Source organism: Amphibalanus amphitrite, unplaced genomic scaffold, assembly GCF_019059575.1.
Source record: "Amphibalanus amphitrite isolate SeventyFive unplaced genomic scaffold, NRLGWU_Aamphi_draft 001249F_arrow, whole genome shotgun sequence".
NCBI lineage: Eukaryota > Metazoa > Arthropoda > Thecostraca > Balanomorpha > Balanidae > Amphibalanus > Amphibalanus amphitrite.
The window spans coordinates 67,584-87,712 of NW_024882742.1; the positions used below are offsets into that span (position 1 = coordinate 67,584).

Genomic DNA, 20,129 nt, shown 5'->3' on the forward strand with positions numbered 1-20,129 from the left:
AAAGCGAAAAAACATGTATTGCTTACCAAAACATCTGCACATGACACGTCGCTAACGTGACTCTTTAACAATGAGGCACCGACTGTCTCCTTTCCACAGCCTAGCCCGGCGTCCTAACCACCCCCGGCTCACAGCGATGGGAGACCCTGTGTGAGTGACCTCACAGCGCCGACAGACCACGGCCCACAGACCCTGTGCGCCACAGCACCACTGCATTCCGAAGTCACCGGGCCACAGCCAATACAGCATCGGCTCGGTTCGCCCACTAATGGGCAGAACAGCCTCGTTCATATCACCAGACCAGATCACTTCATTTCCACCCATCGCACGTTGCATGGCAGTTGTCACGCCCTGGCAAGATTCAATTAATCAGACCTGGATCCTATTATTGGAGTGTAATACTAACGGACCAAGCGCCCGCCGCCTTTACTTGTCTTCAGCAAACACAATTGGAGATATAGGTAACCGCAGGTTGGTTTGAAATAGGCATACGCAACATTTTGACGAAGCACTGAAAAAGTTCACGTACCATGGGCGCAGACCCTGTAATGATAGCTAAGGGGAAATTTACGTAGCGAGCTGAAATCGGCCGAGAATCAAGCGAATCACAGTCTCGTACGATCGAGAGCAACATGTGACGTAAGCTCGTGAAACGTGAAATACGCTGGAACACGTGAGTAAAGCGGCACCCTACAAGTCCTGTGCAAAAGTAATAGCCAGTCTCGCACTGCACAGTGCACATGAAGCAGCTTACCACTATCGGTCATGCCCTAATAAAGCATTGTCGGTAACTATCGGTCCAATGCCACTGTAAAACTAAGCTGAGCGTCACTATCGCAACGTGCTAACCACGGCCCAAGCGCGCTGATAAACATTACGGCGCCAACTACGAGCTAATGCATGTGACCAGTTTACAATATAAACAATAATCCGGTGTGCGGCACACACAGCACAGCCCCGCGGAAGCTCCAGTAAAAACACACCATCTCGGTGTCACACGGTGCGGGACACAGTACCTCGCGGGGATCCCCCGTATGTAGCGTCACGACCCGGCGGCGGCCGAGCATCCCGCCATTCTGCCGGCCAAGACCCGTCAGTGTGCCGCCTCTAAGGCAAATCAGGTCACTCAAAGTTCACATACACAAGGCATTACATGCAAAAGCGCGCACACTGCTATCGCTAATCACGTAGGCAGGAGCCTTCGAATCAAGAGCAGCGCCACATATTGGGTACGTAACGCCTGTCGTTAGCACCCGCAATAAAAAAACACTATCAAACAGTATACAAATAGCCATCCTGCGTCACATGACCCGTGTCAGTATGCAAAATGCACCAACGCGTCAGTGCTAGTAGGCAAACTTGACTGTAAGAAGACACATCAGGGACGCGACCTCGCAATAACTACGGGGACTTACGCTAAAAAGGGCCAAAGCAGACTTACGCTAAGGGAGCAAACATGGGAGGCAGAAGGCTAAAACGTGTTCAATGTTCATACATAGCGTCCAGTTTGTTTGCCTGTTACATTGACATTCAGTGTCTCTAACACTTGGCGGTGTAACAGTCGAAAGCGCGGTGACATTGATATGGATCTGTATCAGATCTTAACGGTGGGTAAATGACAGATCTCTTGCGAGTAATAACTAATAACGCGCGCGCACTGAGCATTGGCTGCTCGCTACTCTATATTTGTATGTGTGGCATCGCATACAGTATACACGCTAAAATGACTACATGTGCGGCGCACAATATCCGTTACAAATACCATGAAAGCGCACAGTTCTCAGGTATGCCCATGTGTCCCATTGGATAAGGCACTGACTCACGTAGTTATCCGGGACGTAGAGAGACGTCAATCGGTCTGAGCAGACACCTAACCGAAGAGTCGGGTAAGTTCGTCCGTCGTCGCCAATCTCGTAGGTCCGTTGCTACAGGCAACGACGTACGGCGCCCCTTCCTTCCATGTGAGCAAGTTCCGAAAGCAGTGTCACACAATAACGACATTCACATCGGGGAAAAAACAAATTTCACGTTTATCTCATCTGTTGAAGCTATTGTTCTTTTTTCAGTTTCATTAGGGCGCACCAAGCCGGCTCTACAGGGTAGCCGCGAGCCTAACCTGTTGGATATCGTAACTTACAGCGATGAAGCTCTTATACTTGTACAGCGTTGTAGCTACTTACCGGTCACCGAGAGCTAACAGTTGTCAGATCCCTCCGTAACCATGGTCCAGAGACGTGTGGATGCCGGTCTACGTACGTTCGTTCCTCAGTCCTCAGCGGAGGACGTGTGATAGTCGCAGGCGCGCCTAGTTGGAGGTGAGTATAGTATCGGTTGCGGCACTGTCGGAGGCGGGTTTGGTGCGGTTGGTGCCGGCCAGCAGGGCGGTCACCAGCTCCCGCTGGTGCTCGGGCAGCGTGTAGGCGGCGCCGGGCACCAGCGAGTCCAACGTGGGCGCGTCGGCGGCCAGCCGCGCCTGGTACAGTCGGCCGTAGTCGACCGTCAGCCGGCCGGCCGACACTTGGCGCGCCGCCGCCGCCACCAGCCGCTCGGGCTCGCCGCCGCCGCCGGCCGCCACGGCCGCCGCCAGCGCCGACGAGCTCAGCAGCAGCACGCGGTCGGCGGCCGCCACGGCCGACGCCAGCGCGGCGGCGTCGCGTCGCGCCGCCCGCCGCCACTCGGGCGCGTCACTGTCGACGACAGAGGCGCCGCGGAGCCGCAGCTCGGCCGTCAGCTGGCGCAGGGCGGCCCGCTCGGCGTCCGAGCGCGCCAGGTGCAGCAGCAGCACGCGCGGTCCACTCAGCTCGAGGCCGAAGCCGCCGTTCTCCTGTGATGTGGCCATGAAGCCGCCGAGTGCGCGCCGGTGTTTGCGCCGCAGAAAGAGGAGGCCGGCGGCGACGGCGAGCAGCGTGGCGAGGGCCAGCAGCGGCAGGCCCACAGTCAGAAGGGTGGACGGGCCCGCCGAGCGCACTGACAGAGGCGGCGTCGGCGGCGGCAGGCGGCCCAAGGCCCGCGCGTCAATCGTCACCTTGGCGTTGCGGCAGTTGGGCGAGAAGTTGCAGAACCTGGTGCCTGGCTCCACCTGTGGTAAAAAGAGCATATTTTCCATGAAAAAGTCACTGGGTCACCGTGGGAAGCGAAAGCAGCGAAGTAAAGAAAGTGAATGCTCTTTTAAAGTGAAAGCGCTGGTCAACGAGCCATTGCTGAGGAAGGCGATATCGTTGACGGATAATGAAGTATAAGTACATTTGCATTATTACGGAGCGAGCGAAGCGAGCGTAGTCTTTCCTTAGATTAACGGAAATTTCTGAGTATGAGCGGCCGGCCGGCCGGCCGTGCGGACGCTTTTGCGAGGCTTATATCTCAGCAACCACTTGACCGATTTACACGCGGTAATTTTTGTAGGGTAGCTTCATTCCTTCTACCAAGTATTGGACTATTCCCGATGCACGTGGGTGACCCCTTATGCACGTGCCACGTGCAAAACGAAGAGGTGTCAGTTTTGTAATTGTTGCAATACTTCGGTAACTACTTGGCCGATTGCGCTGAAAATTGGCATGTAGGTAGGCACCTACTAGGCACTGCATATCCATGTGCCAGAGTTGGGGTGCTGCTGCACGTGCGCACGTGCAGGGGTCGTTTCCAGATCTCGAGAACGGCTGGACCGATGGCGCTCAGATTTGGTACACGGTTAGGGACCAGTTAGTAGGGTGCCGTGCATAAGTCAGTTGGGACCCATTTTGCACGTGCGCACGTGCAGGGTGCCGCTTCCAGATCTCGAGAACGGCTGGGCCGATCGTGCTCAAATTTGGCACATCGCTAGAGACCAGTTAGTAAGGTGCCGTGCACAATTCAGTTGGAGGTACCCCCTCGAAATTTCGCACGTGCAAGGCCCACCCTCTCGCTCGCTCCGTTAGTCGCCCCAAAAGGCGTTATACTATAATACTGGTACACCAGTATAATACTGGTGCTACACCAAACACTTCATTTGTATTGTTCATGTCCTATGGTGGGCACTTAACCATTAACCCTCGCATTCGTAGGGGAGGAGGCATCGAATGGTCCCCTTCTTTTTATCCAGAATTATTAACGGACTTCCGCACCGGTAACCATACAATGACACCTACTAAGAGTGGGCGTGCATAAGTCAGACCCGGGTCAGAGTACCATTAAGAGGAACACCCTAGCCAAGGCACCTACCCACACAGTGATGTTCCGGTTATCAGTGAGCGTGCAGTCCTCGTGCAGAAAGTACGGCTCGTCAGCAGGCACTTCTCGCCGGGTTATTTTCCTGTCCGGCGCACCTTGCCGGGCTATCTTCGTGTCGGGCGGACAGCCATCGTGTTCGATGAGTAGTCGAGGGAATCTGCCGCCGAAACATAATAATAACGACTCAGTTAGCGGGGATGGTATGTCCAGTCGAAAGCTCAGTCAATGAACTCTTGGAAGTTGGAAGCATGCATTGTTTCATTTACTTTTGTCGCTTCACTGTACGACTGTACACCAGCGAGACATACAATCGATTCCGTTCAAGGCCGCAGGCGAGGTTCTGCTAATACACGTTGCACACAACTAACCAGTGCCGCACAAGTGTGCCGCTTCCCCTCCCCTAGTTCGGTCGTGGGGACGGAAGCACTGCGGACAGCCGCCACCGGTCCGGCGCTACCGCCACCGCCACCAGGCGTCCGGCGCCTACGATCCGGTGAGCGGCCTATCGCAAATCCGGTCTGCGCAACTACACACTTAAACAGGTCCCACTTGAATGTGGGTCCAAACGATTGTTTTGCTCCTTTTGTGTTTTGATGGTCTTTGTAATATGTGTCTCAAAAACTAAATTTGGAGTGGCATAACTCATAAGCCCTTTATGACACACGACCGCATACAAATGAAAGTTATCTCTGTCACTCTGGTTACAACTTGCAACCATGTGAAATGTACGGAAAGATCCATCCGTACCGACTTGAACCAAAATTTCAAATTCACTTGTATTAAGTCAACGTTACCATGGTTTATTTTTCTATGTAAAAATTTAGTCCGAAATCTTTGGAAAGAAGGATTCACAAGGACAGAGACCCTGCTAAGCGAAGCTTGTTGCGCTGACCCTGCCCTATACCCTCCGATCGCGCAATTCCGGTTCTATGACAGAATTTGGAATCCAAAGTTAAACGTGCGCACATAGGTAGCCGCGCACGGCCGGTCCCCTCACTGTTCCGGACTCACCCTGTCCCGGTTCCTATATCCTATATTTCTATATTCCTACATATATCGGACACATCATGACCAATGGCATCAAAACCACCCTGTCCCATCCAATTCCACACAGTGTGTCGCACTCACCGCAGCTTTCCCTGACGTACGACCACAGAGACGGCCGGGCCGTCTGCCGCGTCGCCGATGCGCTCTGCGTACACTCGAGTGTCATTCTTCCACGCCCGCAGGTCGTCCCCGACCTTGTGGTACTTTGCGCAGTACCTGGGCCGGAGAGTGCACCACATATTGGAGCCGCACGGGCAGGCGATTCGCGCGCAGTAGTTGTTCAGCGGTAGGCGCTCCGGTGCCGTTGAGAGGACGGCCAGCTCGCCGCCGCCGCTGGCGTTGCTGGCGGGCGGTGCCACGGAGAGCGGGATGCAGAAGCCGCTGTCGGACATATCCTCCGTATCCAGCTCGACAAACGGCTGCTGCTCCAACAGCCCCGGCTCGGCCGTCGCCGTGATGACCACGCCGTCGCTCTCAGTACGGAACTGGAACGTCGGGTCCCTGAAGGTCGCGCTTCCATCATCTGCACTGGAGCCGACAAGGCCGACATACCAGCTTTCGGGTGATGGTAGTAGAAAAAGTGCAAGGAAGATGGGTGATAATGTCATTCTTGGTTGCATGTTTTCAGATGAGCAGCAGCTTCCTTATGCCTTCATTTCTGAGCCCTGCAACAACAAAAAATGGATGCCTAGAACAGAATCTTTTGGTTGTGCTACTACATGTGCGAATGGTTGACCATTTCCTGGTTCAAATTAATAACTGCATGCTGATTGGCTGACCATTGGCCTCTGCCACAACTCACAAGCGGCTGCATTCCTGCTGGCATTCTTCCATAACAGAATACATTCCTGTGTAAGGGAATGATTTCAGAATGAGAAATGGAAATCTTTGCCTGGGGCGATCGTTAGATAATAAAAAGCAAGTGATTTGTGCTAGTCTCAGCTTGTATGTAACTGTTATTTCAGCTCAAACCCCATGTTCAAAGTGGTATTTTTCCTTTGACAATAGGTATTTGTGTCATAAGCTGACACCACCTGGGACAGGGCCACAGCCTGTCACACCACCTTTGGAACTTGAAATATACACAGCAGAAGTGATGCCTGCATAACAACTGCTGTTCAGCTCGGGGCACATCATTGAACCAACATTGAACATTCAGCATTGAGGATGGACAGCTCAAACTTTGGCTTCAGCTACCTTTTGCAATTAGCACTCTCTAAAAACTGTAGGTAAGGCGATACTTCAGTTTTTTTTTCATTTAAAGTAGCACAATTTTAAGGTAGTAATTCGTCAAATAAAAACATGAAAGGAAAAAACATCCTTCCTTGGAAGGTGCCTATAGCCGTATTGGTATAGGTAAGGCTGGCGTAGACGTCAATGTGGGTACGGGGACCCACAGTTGCTACTGTACAGCGACCCTGAGTAAATTGTCTCAGCACCCTCACAGGGAACAACAATCTGCTGTCAGAAGGCAAGTACAGAAGACCTCAGCTATTCTTGTACAGGGACCGGCAGTCGATGTCAATGTTATCGGTTGTTACTGGGCAGGACAGACGGCTAGAGTTGGGGCTCGTGTACAGTAGCAACTGCAGGTCCCCGACCCCGTACATGTTTTATAAAGGCAAGAAACTGCAATGGTGAAGGTTGTAGTAGGCTCAGGTTGTTTGCAGGTTGAAGGTTAGGTTAGATAAAAAAAATTCTATGACACCATTTAGGGCAAATTTAGTCAAGAAAAATGGTCTACGTTCACCATCTTGTTGAATGTTGACCTGACATGTAAAATCACAAAACTTTTACCTCAGCTTCAGGGTGAGGGGGCAAGAACAGAGCAGAGGGTGGTAGCTGGGTGGTAGCACAGTGTATATAAATAGGTCAGTTGGGCAAACTAGGCGGCGGGAATCAAAATATGGAGGCATCAAAATATTGATTCTAGTGGGCGGAGCTTTGACCATATATGGGCATAGAATCAATATTTTGATTCAATTTGGGACATTCCCACCTTCAGACGACCCGTTACGGCGGAAATAACCCCCATGACGGCGAGATTTTTTGACAAGTCAATACAAAAATCTTCCCGGCTTCAATTTTTCGCTGCATGGCTATCAGCCGTTTGTCGCGCGTACCTTTACGAATGGCATAAAGATTTCGCCGCCATAATTCAACAAAAACGTGCTGTTAAAACTTGCTCTGTTTATCATTAACGACGAGCCTTTGTAATTTTTTCATAATTTTGTCTAAAAGAAAATAAAAAATGCGTTATTTAGTTGTATAATTCATTTATAAGAAATATTCTTTTTCTTAGTATCTAGCCACGATTTCCGGTTCCCGCCATTTCGCGCCGGCGTCGTGGGTGTTCGGGTGCAACGTAGTGCTCCCGGTTTTATTTTGTTTAAGCGACCTTTTCTGAAGTGTAAGTAACAATGGATCATATTTTTAGATACTTTGAAGTGTGTTTTTCAATTTCAGGCATGTGATCTTAACGTTTCTTACCGAAAACTCGTTTTAAGAGATGGTTTTAGGAACATGGCGCGGTAGCGACGTCAGCGGCGCGGGACGCCTTCTCACTCTTCTATTGTCTTTTTAAGCTCTATTTTTTTTGAAAATGATGTCTTAGGTGTAGTATTTCAGTGAAATATGATGTCCTTTAAAAGTTACGGTATAAATTAGTTACAAGAAGCCTAATGTTTTGTCTCGCATGATAGAATTGTTGGGTGGACTCATGAAATGGGGGCAGTGCATGTCCAGTATTTTACATAATTTGGATATTTTGGCCTCTGCTTGTGTCTCACTCACCCAATTGTTGCTACAACTTTAATTTGTAGCATTTGAATTTAAGGGCAACTAGGTTATTGACTTGTTCCGAGTTAAGATTGAAAGGTTGTAGTGCATGTTCGTGTGTGCCTTATCTAAATAGTAGGTATGTAAGCTTGGCTTGTAATTGCTTCGCCCATTTTTGCTACTTATTTAATGATGCTTATTTTAAGTGTAACAAAAGCAAGTTGCTGAATGGTGTAAGCCATATTTACATTATGCGTGATCTTCCAGAAAATTATGTGTCTAATGTACGTCAGTCCAGGGAATGCTGGATAGTTAATGTTCAGGATTGTCCATGCCAAAGTTAATTTTAGAGGCCAGTTTTATCAACACAAATAGCTGCCTGCTGGAATTTTTTTGCCTTAAGACTGCTTCACATATGGAGCGTTAACATGATGGGCACGTAAACGGATAGGGCTGTACCGTTCATGCTCTGTATGTGAAGTAACTTTTAGACAAAAAAAAATCCAGCAGCCACCTATTTTTCTGTTGGTACAACTGGCCTCAGATCTACTTTTTTGGCAGAATTTATATAACTGCATGAGATGACAGTTGTTGGCGCACCTGGTGGAGTTCAGTGGAAATTTAAGTGACATTAAGTACTTAATTTTTTATTGAGTATATTTTAAAATTAATAGTTGCTGAACAAGTAGAATAATAACACAAAGTTTCCTAATTTATTGTCCACAAATGTCCTAATTATTGTGTTCTGTTGTTTGCTGCAGGTCAACCAAGGATCGAACACTGGTTGTTGCGGGGATTAGCTTCAGAGGGTCAAGGATGGCGTCTTGAATCGCTGTTCAGTCGACAGGCAACTGTATGACAACGCCATCCCTGTCAACCAGAGCGTCGACCGAAGTAGGGCGGCGTTACGCGGACCTGGCCGCACCCGACCAACCGGTGGAGTACCTGACTCGGGCTGGGCGGAGACTACCTACATCACGACCTTTTGAACTTTAATCTCGTTGCGAGAAACAATATGACGTAAGGAAGTGTGTATATGGGCGCCGATGACCACTGTAGTCCGGGCGCCTAAAAACCCCAATTCATCATCATCATCAAGGAAGTGTGTATGTGGCTGGCGGGGCCGAGGGTGAAATGCGCCACGTGTTTATCCTGCCGGATGACGACAGCGTCACCAACCTGTCAAAGAACGAGCTGGTGCAGCGCGTGATGACTGCTATCTCGTCCCTAGAACCGGAATAGAAAAACGTGCGCATAGCCCAAATGAAGCGAACCAAAACACAGACAGGACTGATAGCTTTTCGGTCGAGAATGTTCTGAAGATGCTGATCAGTAGACCACTTGGTGACCGTTTTCGGTGGTAATATGGGATCTTGTGGTGTTCCAAAGCGACCTGCTTTGGGTGTGGACATAAGTGGCTCAACCTGACAGGATTGATGTTTTAGGTAGCCGTGCTAATCATAAACCCTATATTGAGTGTATCTGTACAAATTTTGTTTATATTTATTTCATGTATTTGATTCGAAACCGAAAATGGCTCTTTGTAATTAGGCAACATCAAGACGTTGAGGTCATTCTCCAGACGTTTATTTGTTTTTTCTTACCTGTCCACGGTATGTCTTATTGGTTAGGTCTCAGTTTCAAATATTATTAACTGCATGTTTTGCAAATACGTAGCCATATTGAATAAGAGACGTGTCCTAAAAGTGAGTATTGCTTTGCATGGGATGTGAGCATCAACGACAGGGCTTTGTGATGGCAAATGTGTGGCAATTGCAGGGATCGTTGTGAAATATGTTATGAATATCATCGTATTATTTGCGACTGTAAATACATCCGTGTATCATATTATCATTCAAATTGTGCAATTTGTGCAACGGGCTTGAGTATATTCTTCGGCGAAAAATCTCTTACTGTACTCCACAGAAATGGGACGGGATACAGATGCGTAGAAACACATTCATGAACACGTGAAAGACGATAAGTTAGAGCGACGAACGTGGCAACTAGCGCCATTGGCTACCCCAATCATCCTGACAGCGTCGAATCGAGTCGTGTGAAACACCTTACCCGGTTTTTACCATGGACAGCGCCGCCATCATCGTTGCACTCACAGGTATCGTGCACCGGGGAGATCCACGGCTCGGGACACTCGCCGCAGTCACAGCCAGTGACACTAATATCTGTCCGCAGTCGCCTCAGCGGCACGCTATTGTGACTTCGGTCTATGCTACTGTGTATGTTTCTGGCGCCTAATGTGACAACTAGGCTATGACCGCAGCCCTTTACTCAAAATCAATGCTACAAAGCAGGGATGTAGAGTCGTGAGAATGTCAGACGGCTTCGGCTCCGGAGGAAAAAATCGGCTCCAGCTCCGGCTCCGGCTCCGAGTAAAATGGTCGGGCTTGGTCGGGCTTCGGTTCCGGCTCCGACTCAGTACAACCCAGGGTGTACAACCCCTATTCAAAGGTCAGCACGGCTCCCTTCACGCATTCCCTCGAAGGCTTGCAGCTTTGAGCAGGGAGCCAGGGTGAGTGCTGAAAATCCCTGGTCTACCGTGGGAATAAGGTCTAGAAAAAATTACACGATCCTGTGCTGATAATATCTTCATGAATTTATTGAATTTGCATTATTTGCACGCAAGAAACATTCCATAAATCAATTTGAAGAGTGAACTACGTCTGCAGAAAGTCAGATCGCAGAATCAATATATTGATAAGCCAGCTGATTTCAGAATCAAAATAATGATTAGCCAGCTGTTTGCAGAATCAAAATATTGATTCTCGCCGGGATAAGCCGCCGTGATGAATCAATATCTTGATTATTTTCAAGACGCTTTCCTAAACTAACCAAAGAGGTTAGGGCTATTGTTTCGTGCCTGGCGGGTAGCTTCAACATTGTTCTTCATTTTGTGAAAAAATTATCTTGAAATTATAGCCGGTTGCTGAAGAATTGACGTTTCTGTGATGGTCTGCACGTATGCCCATATATGGTCAAAGCTCCGCCCACTAGAATCAATATTTTGATGCCTCCATATTTTGATTCCCGCCGCCTAGTTTGCCCAACTGAGGTGGTAACTGGTAGCAGGGTATATTGACTTACAGGTGGTAGAAGATTGCCTTGGTCGAGTCTTGGATTTGTTATACCCTGGATTTGCAAGGCCGTCGAAGCCAAGGCCCTATATGTCGAAGCCTTGGTGTCGAAGCCAGTCGAAGGCGAAGCCGTGTAGCCAAGATTTGGTCGATGGATTTTAGTGGTCTCATGTCTTTCAGGTTTGTCTCTGGCTAGTCAAAATTGTTGTGTTCTGTTTTGGTATTTTTAGCTGTCGGTAGGCAGAAATAGGCAAATATCATGCTCGCATTCGAGGATTTACTGTCGACGCCACCAGTTTACAAAGTCACGGACGCAATCGAACATTATTTGCAGCGCATGCCAAGGGTTGCATGATATAGCCTTGCTAGGAGCCTTGATTAGATTGACCACTGCATTTTTTATGTTGAGCCTTGAGGCCAGAGGCCATTATTATAAACTAAGGAGCCAGCGCGCTGCGTATTTTATCCCTGATTCTGAGCCGATTAAGAGTAAAAAAGGAGCCCGAGGACGTATTTTCAATAAGAGTGTGTATTTTCATCGCAACGGGAAGCAGTATCTGGCTGATGGCTCGAGTTATATTTGCAACTTTTTTTAAATAACTTTAGTCCGAACCTTTTGATGGGAAGGATTCACAAGGACAGAGCCACCGCTAAGCGAAGCTTGTTGTGATGACCCTGCCCTCTACCCTCCGATCGCGCAATTCCAGTTCTATGGCAGAATTTAGAGTCCAAAGTTAAACGTGCGCACATAGCCGCGCACGGCCGGTCCCCTCACTGACTTCGCCTGGCTACGGCCTGCCACCAACCGCAACCATACCTGTCAGGAGGCCCATAAATGTCAAGCGCCCGTCGTCGAACCCGGACTGTTATAACCGGGAACGCGTGCTCTCACCACGCGGAGTCCAACGCTCTACCAACTGAGCTACGGGACCGGCTCAAATTTATTTATGATGACAGCCTCATTCAAACTGCAAAATGTGGCAGAGGTCTAAGGTGTGCAGTGTGCACAGGACCTCTTCTGACCACTAGCCCGATTCAGTTGTGCATTTCAATTTACAAATTTCAGTCATGCAACTTGCAAACCACAACCTGGGCATAGCTTGCCCAAAGCATCAGACACAGAAAATACACAGAGAGACTTCAGCTCCTGAACCTACCATCATTGTATTATTGTTGTAGAAGAGGCGATATGATTCTGGCGTACCAGCTAGATCTTCTATGCTGGCATCGACATTCACCCAGCAAATAGCAATCTTGAAATCTTCTTTGGCCAAGCGACCAGAGTCCAGAAGTATCACCAGAGGGCACCAATGGAAGTTGAAGAAGTGGTGTGCCGGATCTAGGGCACAATCTAACCAAATGCTGACGCTGTGAGTGCACATTCACAGCATCTGGTAACATTCAGAACTATTCCACATTCACTTATTCATTCGTTCAGATTCATTATTTAGGCGATTGTACTGAAACTTTCCATGTGGGTAGCCGGCAGGCACTAGGCAGTGGCACCGGAACATGGTGGCAACCGCCGGGCAACGCAAGCAACACATATCCATCCATGTCATTGGGATGCTACTGACTAGCACTGTCGACTCGGATCTCGAATTCACATCCATTCTCAGAAAAAAAAACAGCTCCATTTTTTTTCCGACCAATCTCGGGGCAAGTTGTCCCGCTTGCCCTACCTCGCGTGGCGACGGTAATGCTTCACTATCTCAAGTCCTTGTCTCCCCCCACCCCATTCAAAATCAGTGGCGCCGCCCCTGCCCCGTTGGTGGCAGGCCGTAGCCAGCTGAAGTCAGTAAGGGGACCGGCCGTACGCGGCTGTGTGCGTACGTTAAATTTGGACTAAATTCTGCCATAGACAGGCATTGAGCGATGGGAGGGTGGAGAGCAGGGCCAACGCAATTAGATCTGCTTAGCGGGGGCTCTGTCCTTGTGAATATTTCCATTCGAAAGGTTAGGATTAAATTTATAAAAAAACGAACCTTTTTTACTTTGCTTTGCTGTCAAAATGCCTGTCATGAGTCACTGTAGTTATGGATAAATTAGTTTATTACCTTTTGAAATATAGTTCGAGTAGGAAACTTTTTAAAGAATCAAGTCCAAGTACATTGTCTACGTATATGTTGGAATCCTATATTCATTTTATTGTAATAAACATGCTCACTTTTCACAGGTAATGGTGTGAATGTGAGATCATCAGAAGTGAGCGATGTCTGTCTCCGTGTTTGGTATGATAGTGGCCGGCCGGCTGGTCAGCACCGATTTCCAGGCGGTCGATGAGACCCACTTTGTCATCAATGTGCCCGAGGCGGACAACATCCGGCACATCATCGTGTTCCTGACGGGCTCACAGCCGCTGCCGGACAACACGGCCGCCGGAGGTGAGGGCAGCGCGGCCCGGTCACCGGTGGCTGAGCTGATGGCGGGTGCGGGTGGGAGCTGTTCGGGTCGCTGGGGGATGCGTTACCATGTATTTGATTTGCTAAATGGCGTGCACTGTGCAGTATAATGTGATCGGTAGCTGGAAAGTGGGTGGCAGGGATATGGGAGGGGTTTAAATCTGACACGGAACTGTGTCAGTGGGTTGTCAGAACGTTACAGGTTGCGTTTGCTTATCTGCACGGCCACTGGTGGATCAGGGGCCCCGGGATGGCATTCGGGGCATTTGTACCCCTTTCAGTGCCCAGTATTGACTATGTTTTCGTTTTCATCGCATATAATGAAAATATAACAGCTCTCACATGAAAAGTATCCAGTTATTTAACCCTTCTTGTGTAAACTGTGACGTGTTGGTCGACGTGTAACTGTTGCGCAGTTCGCTGACTGCTCGCGCCCTGTTCTCTCCCCCTCCCCCCAGTGTACTTCAGCTGGCCGGAGCCCAACTCTCCGCCCACCTGGATCTACCTGGGCTTCCTCTCCAACAGCAAGCCGTCGGCCGTGTTCAAGGTGGCGTCGCTGAAGCACGGCAGCGGCGCCGCCACCGTACCGTCCGGCCTGGTTCAGCAGTTCTCGCACAATGCCCAGGTGGGCATCGCCGTCGAGCCGGAGGTGCAGGTGGCGGGCCTGACGCCTGCCGCCGCCGAGCCCTCCACCGTGCCGTCGTTTGTCGAATTCGTCCAGAAGATGCTGCAGAACTTTGTCAACTACGCGACCAGCTTCAGCGTGACGCCGGCGCAGATGGCGGTGGCTCCCAACGAGAGCTATGTGCCGTTGAGCGTGGTGCAGCGCTGGTACGACAACTTCCAGCGCCGGCTCGAGATGAACCCCAACTTTTGGAAGTCGTGACCGGGCGCGGCCGGCTGGCGCTGGCCGGACGGCGGCTGGTGACTGGGGCCGGACCGCCGCTCCGTCCTCCCGTCTGTCCGGCGGCCGGCCGAACGCCCAGTGAGTGGGGACGGGCCCGGCCCGCCCGCTGTGTCTGCTCCGCGCGCGAGTGAGTGTGTCGCGGTGCGATGGTGCGGCGCGCGGCCGGCAGCGCGCTGTGACGGACGCCCGTTGGATGTGAGCCGGCGATGAACCCGACACTGCTGCTCTTGGCACGCCAGAGGATCGAAATGGGATAGCTTAAAGCAAAGGTACGTCCTGGATGCAATGTAGATAGAAATAACATCGAAATGAAGGAGAGACACGGTGTCACCGAAAGGTTTCTTTGCTGAAGACCTTCTCATAAATATCTTATTGCTGAAATGCCTCAAGAGATCTTCATGAACTTGAGTTGGCTGTGTTGCTCGTTTTGCATAGTTTTGAAGTTTATACAGAGTAGCATGTTTCTTTCGGTGTACACCGTACAGGTGTGCTTGATATGGGACCGACCGGCAACTTTCTCTGGCAATGCGGAGGCGGTTTTTGTGTTTCTTTTTTAAATGCTCTTTATACAATAAAGCTCTAACGCCTGTTTCATTGTGTACACGCGATCACATTCACAACACACTGACACGACTAGTCGCCAGCCCGTCCGACGACAACTCCACAGTCGACCCTTCCTCCCCGTCACCCCGCGCTCCGTCGCGCGGCCGGTCACCAACGCCGGTGTCGGGTACACCGCAGGCGACTGGTCACCACCGCTGGTGCCGAGGCCCTCAGAAGTTGGTGCAGTTGAACACCAGACCAGCCTGAGTGCAGGCCTTTTGCACCACCTTGCGGACTGTGCGCGGACCGGAGAAGAACACCTCGACACCGCCGCTACTCTTGCCGACTATCTCGTCCAGTACCTGTCGGCAGAGGGCGGGGAGCGTTTAATCTGAAGATTGGAGTAACATGCAATGCAATTTGCAATTTTTGCAACATGCAATTTTTATCCTTTGATAAAAATTGCACCAGTTTAAACTCTTTGATAAAAACTGGTGCAATATGATCGTCACGGCGCTCTATTGAACCATCGCTACTATTCTCTCGTTGTTTTCCATGATTTAGGTGCATGTCGCGTTTTTCCTCAATGTGCCATGGTGGCCCACACACAACTAGTCTCCGAAGGAAGTGGACAGTGGTGCACAAATCTATCGCCCATCCACTCCAGTCTGGCTTGCGACTGACCTCGTTCCATCTCGGCCGGCCCTGTCGCAGCTGCCTTCTGAGCGGCGTAAACGACGGCATGGGCTTGATGCCCGTCTTGAAGAGGTAGAACTCGAGGAAGTTCTCGAGCAGGTTCCTGTGCCTCTGGTAGTGGTCCATGTCTTCGAGCAGCTCGAGGAACCATTCGTACCCCTCCATGTCCGAGTTCACCCACACAAAATCCACCTGGGAAGACGGAGCATATTCATACTCGTGCCGTACTGCACGCACTTAGCGAGCGCAGTCAAGGGGAACGTTTTAGCGTTTACCTATGCAATATGCATGTTCTCACCTTCCGAATGTTCATGAATGAGCTGGGCAGCTGCATCTTGAACTCGCAGGCGCAGTTGGGACACGGCACAATTTCGGACCGATACCTGCCAACATGAGAACCATCAGCACTCCACCGAGTCGGTCAATCCTTCTCGGTACACCAGTTGTTACACTGGTATAACTCGCACACAACAAAGAATGATGGTACGGGCGCAAAATAAGCTTAGTAGTGAATACGCCCATGATGCGAAGACTATCACCACCATTAATATCTGCTCGACCTCCCGTCTGTGCCGGGCAAACTGACAGCGTCGCCTCGTCTCTCGTCTCACCTGATGAGTATGCTCTGCAGCACGGCCGCGAAAGGGAACACGTCCGGTCCGACCAGGATGATGATAGCGTGCCGAGCCGAGAAGATGCCCACCTTCTCCCCGCCGTAACTGTACGGACCGTCAATGAATACCTGGCGGCGCACGGCAGTGATAGCGGTCAGAGCAGTGAGCCTGAGACCCAGTCAGTGCGGGTGGAGGCACAATGTCTGAAATCAACCCAGAAGCATTGGAGTCGCAAATAGTTAAGTCTACAGGCTAGTGTGCGCGGACGGGTAGCGAATGGCCCATTACCATTTGTCTCACGGTCCACCGGCTCGGCGGCCGACGCCCTCACCCGAATGGTGTCGGCGTACTCGATGGTGTCGTCACCATCGTCATCGACCGCCTGTCGGCGCCGCTTCATGGAGCTGACGATGGAGGTGCCCTCGCCGGCGGCGGGCGCGGCGGTGGCCTGCATGCTGCCGATGTTGGGCAGACGCTGCCGACTGTCGGCGGGCGGCGCGGCGCCGGCCGGCAGCGGCGGCAGCAGCGGCGGCCCCGGCTGCTGCGGTCCGCCGCTGCCGTCCTTCTGGTCCAGGGACGGTATCAGCGAGTGGTGCTTCACCTTACGGAACTGCTGGCGGCCGGCCGGCGGCGCGGCCGTGCTGAACCGCAGCGTCTTACCGTACTCGCGTGTGAACACCGAGTAGCCCTCAGCGAAGCCGGTGAACTGGGAGGCCTCCTGTTCGACGCGCCGGCCTGCCTGCCGGTACTCTGTGTAGGAGCTGGTCGGACTGGCGCCCGCCGGGCCGGGCAGCGAGCGTCGGCTGGCGGCCGGGTCCGGCGGCGCGGCGGCCGGCGCCTGGCTGGCGGCCGGTGTGGAGGAGGAGGGCTTCTCCAGCAGCACGGCGGCCGACGGCTCCGGCTCGGTGACGTCATCCTCCGAGAGCACCACGTCCAGCGTCAGGTGTTTCTCCTCCACCTTCATGGCGTCCACCTGCCGGCGTCGGCGGGGAGGGCGTCAGCAGACGCCGCGTCACCGCTACAGGGGGTCACCAGCGACCGGACATACATACAACAGGGCGTGCCTTGTCTGTACCGTCTCGGAGAATAACATTTTAGTTCAATAGTCATGGAAGCTACTTCATCTGTTCAGGCATAGGTAATAGTATGTGTTCAGTATTTCTCCTCTGGCTAAGGCGATGTCACTTTAAAGGGCGCTACAAGCTCTCTCTCTCTCTCTCTCTCTCTCTCTCTCTCTCTCTCTCTCTCTCTCTCTCTCTCTCTCTCTCTCTCTCTCTCTCTCTCTCCCCCCATCTCTCTCTCCCTCCCTCCCTCCCCCCCCTCCGTCACTGACCGGTTAGCGATCGGTCGCGGAGCTCTGATCTGATGCCCAACAGTCATCTCACCTTATTCCTCTGAAGCCGCTCCTTTCTGGTCTCCCTCGGCTTTCCCATCGGCACCTCGATGTTCTGGAAGCCCCCGAACATGTTGCGCCACGACTTGACCACCTTCTGTATGACGGTGATGGACTCGAGCGCGTGCAGCCGGTGCGGGATGTAGTGGAACGACACGTCCTGCAGGAAGTAGTTCCGCAGCCGGAACGACCAGTTGTTGGTGATGTGCACGTGCACGGTGATCAGATCTATGAGCAGATCACGGTGATCAGATCTGTCCAAGCGGAGATCGTCAGCGGGAGACGGTGATCGGAAATAGTAGCACTTGAGACAGCACGAGTGACCACCCTGTTATGTGTTGGATTTTCTCATGATTAGTGTAGCTTAAATATCGATTATACGTCGATATACACCTGCTTTTTCTTAGCGTTTGTCTCTTACCCTGCTGCTCCGGGGCGCTGGTTATCGTAAACTTCACCCACTCGAACCTCCCGATCTTCGGTATCTGGACGAACACGTAGTCTCCCGGCTTGAACAGCATCTTTGGAGGCCGCTCGAGGACCAGAACCAGCACCTGGAGGGACAACGGCGCGCTTACGAACTTCCAGTTGAACGTTCACCCCTTGGATGTACGTTTTACCCAAGGTATCGGCTATACACGCATAACTATTCACTAACAGAGATCATCGATAACTCGTATGTATTGCCCTATACCTGTATCTCAGACTCCGGTGTAATAATCCCAAAACCCCTATTATCGCGGATTGGCAATGCCGTGACTTCAGCTCTCACCACGGTGACGGAAGCTCACATTGGAGGGCAGCAGGGTGACCTCTGCGATGGCGGAGCGGCGTGGGCTGTAGACGATCCGCAGCAGCAGTTCGGCCGACCACAGACAGACGGGCAGCACCAGGTACTTCCAGAACCGTCCGGCGTGCACCATCATCAGGCCGTACAGCACCACGTACAGCTGGTGCGTCAGGAAGAACGCCTGCAACGCCGCCCCAGGGTACCCCACCGTCAATGACTGACTGACAGTAGCTGACTGAATGACTGACTGAGCGATGGCCTTACTAAGACTGATATGACTCGATGAGACTGGTTAGCGGCATCACCAGTGAACAAACTGGGCAGAGCCTGGTCCATCGCCACTCTTGTGACCCAGCGGCTCCACCAACTCACCACCTACTGTTCACCGATCTCACTGAGATTCTAAGGTTTGCGAGGGTCACTCAGACTCAGTCACCCAGGTGAACTCAGAGCCCACCATCCAGTGACCTCGCCACCCACCACCGGTCGGTGGCTCGATGACCCCAACCACCCACTGCTCCCGCCACGCCGGCACACCCACCAGGAAGGACATGTGGTGTCTCAGCAGTGACGTGATGACGATGATGAGCACGACGACTAGACAGGCGAAGCCGGAGACGTTCAACTGCAGCTGGTCCGGCCGCTCGTACAGCTCCGCCAGGTTCTCCGTGTCCACAACTGACGGCAAGGAAAACGTCACACAGCCGAAGAACTGGAGTCTTTTGATCCTGTGAGCCTACGAAATGGCCGGCGTTCTGGGTGTTTCAGTCCTGGTCACCGCATCCCCTCATGTCTCGACCGGTAAGTACCCACTCAACGTCTCCATGCACGCACAGGAGTGCGTGCTCGCAGCGTTCACTCGTGTCCCCAGTAGGCACCCACAGTAGGACTGGGTCTCTCGTAACTGGTCTCCGGGTGATCCAACCTTACGTACCTGCCGTAACCCCACGTGCTCCCCCAGGTGCTCTCAGTACCTACCCGCCCCGGTGTGTACCTACTCACAGTAGGACCACATGGCAGCGGCCGAGTGCACCACGGCCAGGATGCAGACGGTCAGGCTCAGCGTGCGGTGGATGCTCTTGTGGCTGTTAGACGGAGAGACCATGAAGAGCGGCGTCTCCTGCACCCAGGCCAGGATCCGGCGGCACACCGTGATGGGCAGCACGGCAGTGTCCAGCAGCAGGATCTTACCTGGGACAGGGGAGCGGTCAGAGCTCAAGAACAATCCCGCCTAGTCACACTTTATGATGCAAGGTGACAGATAGTCCACACACAGCTACCAAGTTCAAGTGAACACTTAGTCATTGGTAATCCATTACATTACAATCGAATTTGAAGATCAGATGCGTATTGCGTTAATACTAGCTAGGGTCATTAGAAGGTGAGCTTCGAGCCTGGGTGAGTCACCTGTCCGGGTGGCTCACTCACCGAGTGCCGATGTCACCGACACCAGCCAGTCGTCGCTCTCGGCCGCCCGATAGTACAGTGTCAATGAAAAGGTCGCCAGGTTTATACACACAAGAAAACTGTAGAACACCGTCAGTGCGATGTTGTTTTGAAATATGTGTTTACCCATGGCTTAATGAAATGATATCGAAATGCATTAATGAAATCGGCCCCTATCCCTTGATCCTCGAGCCAAATTCGTCTTCAGAGCGCCG

The 20,129-nt window shown here is 51.7% G+C and overlaps 3 protein-coding genes and 1 long non-coding RNA gene across 13 annotated transcripts; 2 read left to right on the top strand and 2 right to left on the bottom strand.

The window, feature by feature from the left end:
- Nucleotides 1-11,252, bottom strand: LOC122371489. The gene is made up of 4 exons (XM_043347851.1): nt 11,134-11,252; nt 5,335-5,918; nt 4,198-4,363; nt 1-3,079 (listed from the first exon to the last, which is right to left on the bottom strand). Exons 2-4 carry the CDS (start codon nt 5,871-5,873, stop codon nt 2,306-2,308), a joined length of 1,479 nt encoding a protein of 492 aa, XP_043203786.1. The 5' UTR covers nt 5,874-5,918; nt 11,134-11,252; the 3' UTR covers nt 1-2,305.
- On the top strand, nt 7,132-9,885 carry LOC122371491. The gene is made up of 2 exons (XR_006254745.1): nt 7,132-7,663; nt 8,793-9,885. It is a non-coding gene; the product is annotated as an uncharacterized LOC122371491 (long non-coding RNA).
- On the top strand, nt 11,161-15,021 carry LOC122371490 (protein OPI10 homolog). Of its 10 annotated transcripts, none has more exons than XM_043347853.1 (3): nt 11,161-11,303; nt 13,300-13,507; nt 13,984-15,021. In XM_043347853.1, exons 2-3 carry the CDS (start codon nt 13,336-13,338, stop codon nt 14,409-14,411), a joined length of 600 nt encoding a protein of 199 aa, XP_043203788.1. In that variant the 5' UTR covers nt 11,161-11,303; nt 13,300-13,335; the 3' UTR covers nt 14,412-15,021. The 10 variants fall into 10 exon arrangements, with proteins under 10 accessions (XP_043203788.1, XP_043203797.1, XP_043203791.1 ...); XM_043347862.1 differs by lacking the exon at nt 11,161-11,303 and adding an exon at nt 11,451-11,469; XM_043347856.1 differs by lacking the exon at nt 11,161-11,303 and adding an exon at nt 11,488-11,526.
- LOC122371488 (NADPH oxidase 5-like) lies at nt 13,878-20,090 on the bottom strand. Its single transcript, XM_043347850.1, has 11 exons — nt 19,897-20,090; nt 19,471-19,659; nt 19,010-19,146; nt 18,470-18,649; nt 18,100-18,232; nt 17,671-17,906; nt 16,617-17,258; nt 16,283-16,413; nt 15,970-16,054; nt 15,660-15,863; nt 13,878-15,337 (listed from the first exon to the last, which is right to left on the bottom strand). Exons 1-11 carry the CDS (start codon nt 20,042-20,044, stop codon nt 15,206-15,208), a joined length of 2,217 nt encoding a protein of 738 aa, XP_043203785.1. The 5' UTR covers nt 20,045-20,090; the 3' UTR covers nt 13,878-15,205.
- Nucleotides 20,091-20,129: the final 39 nt, after the last annotated feature.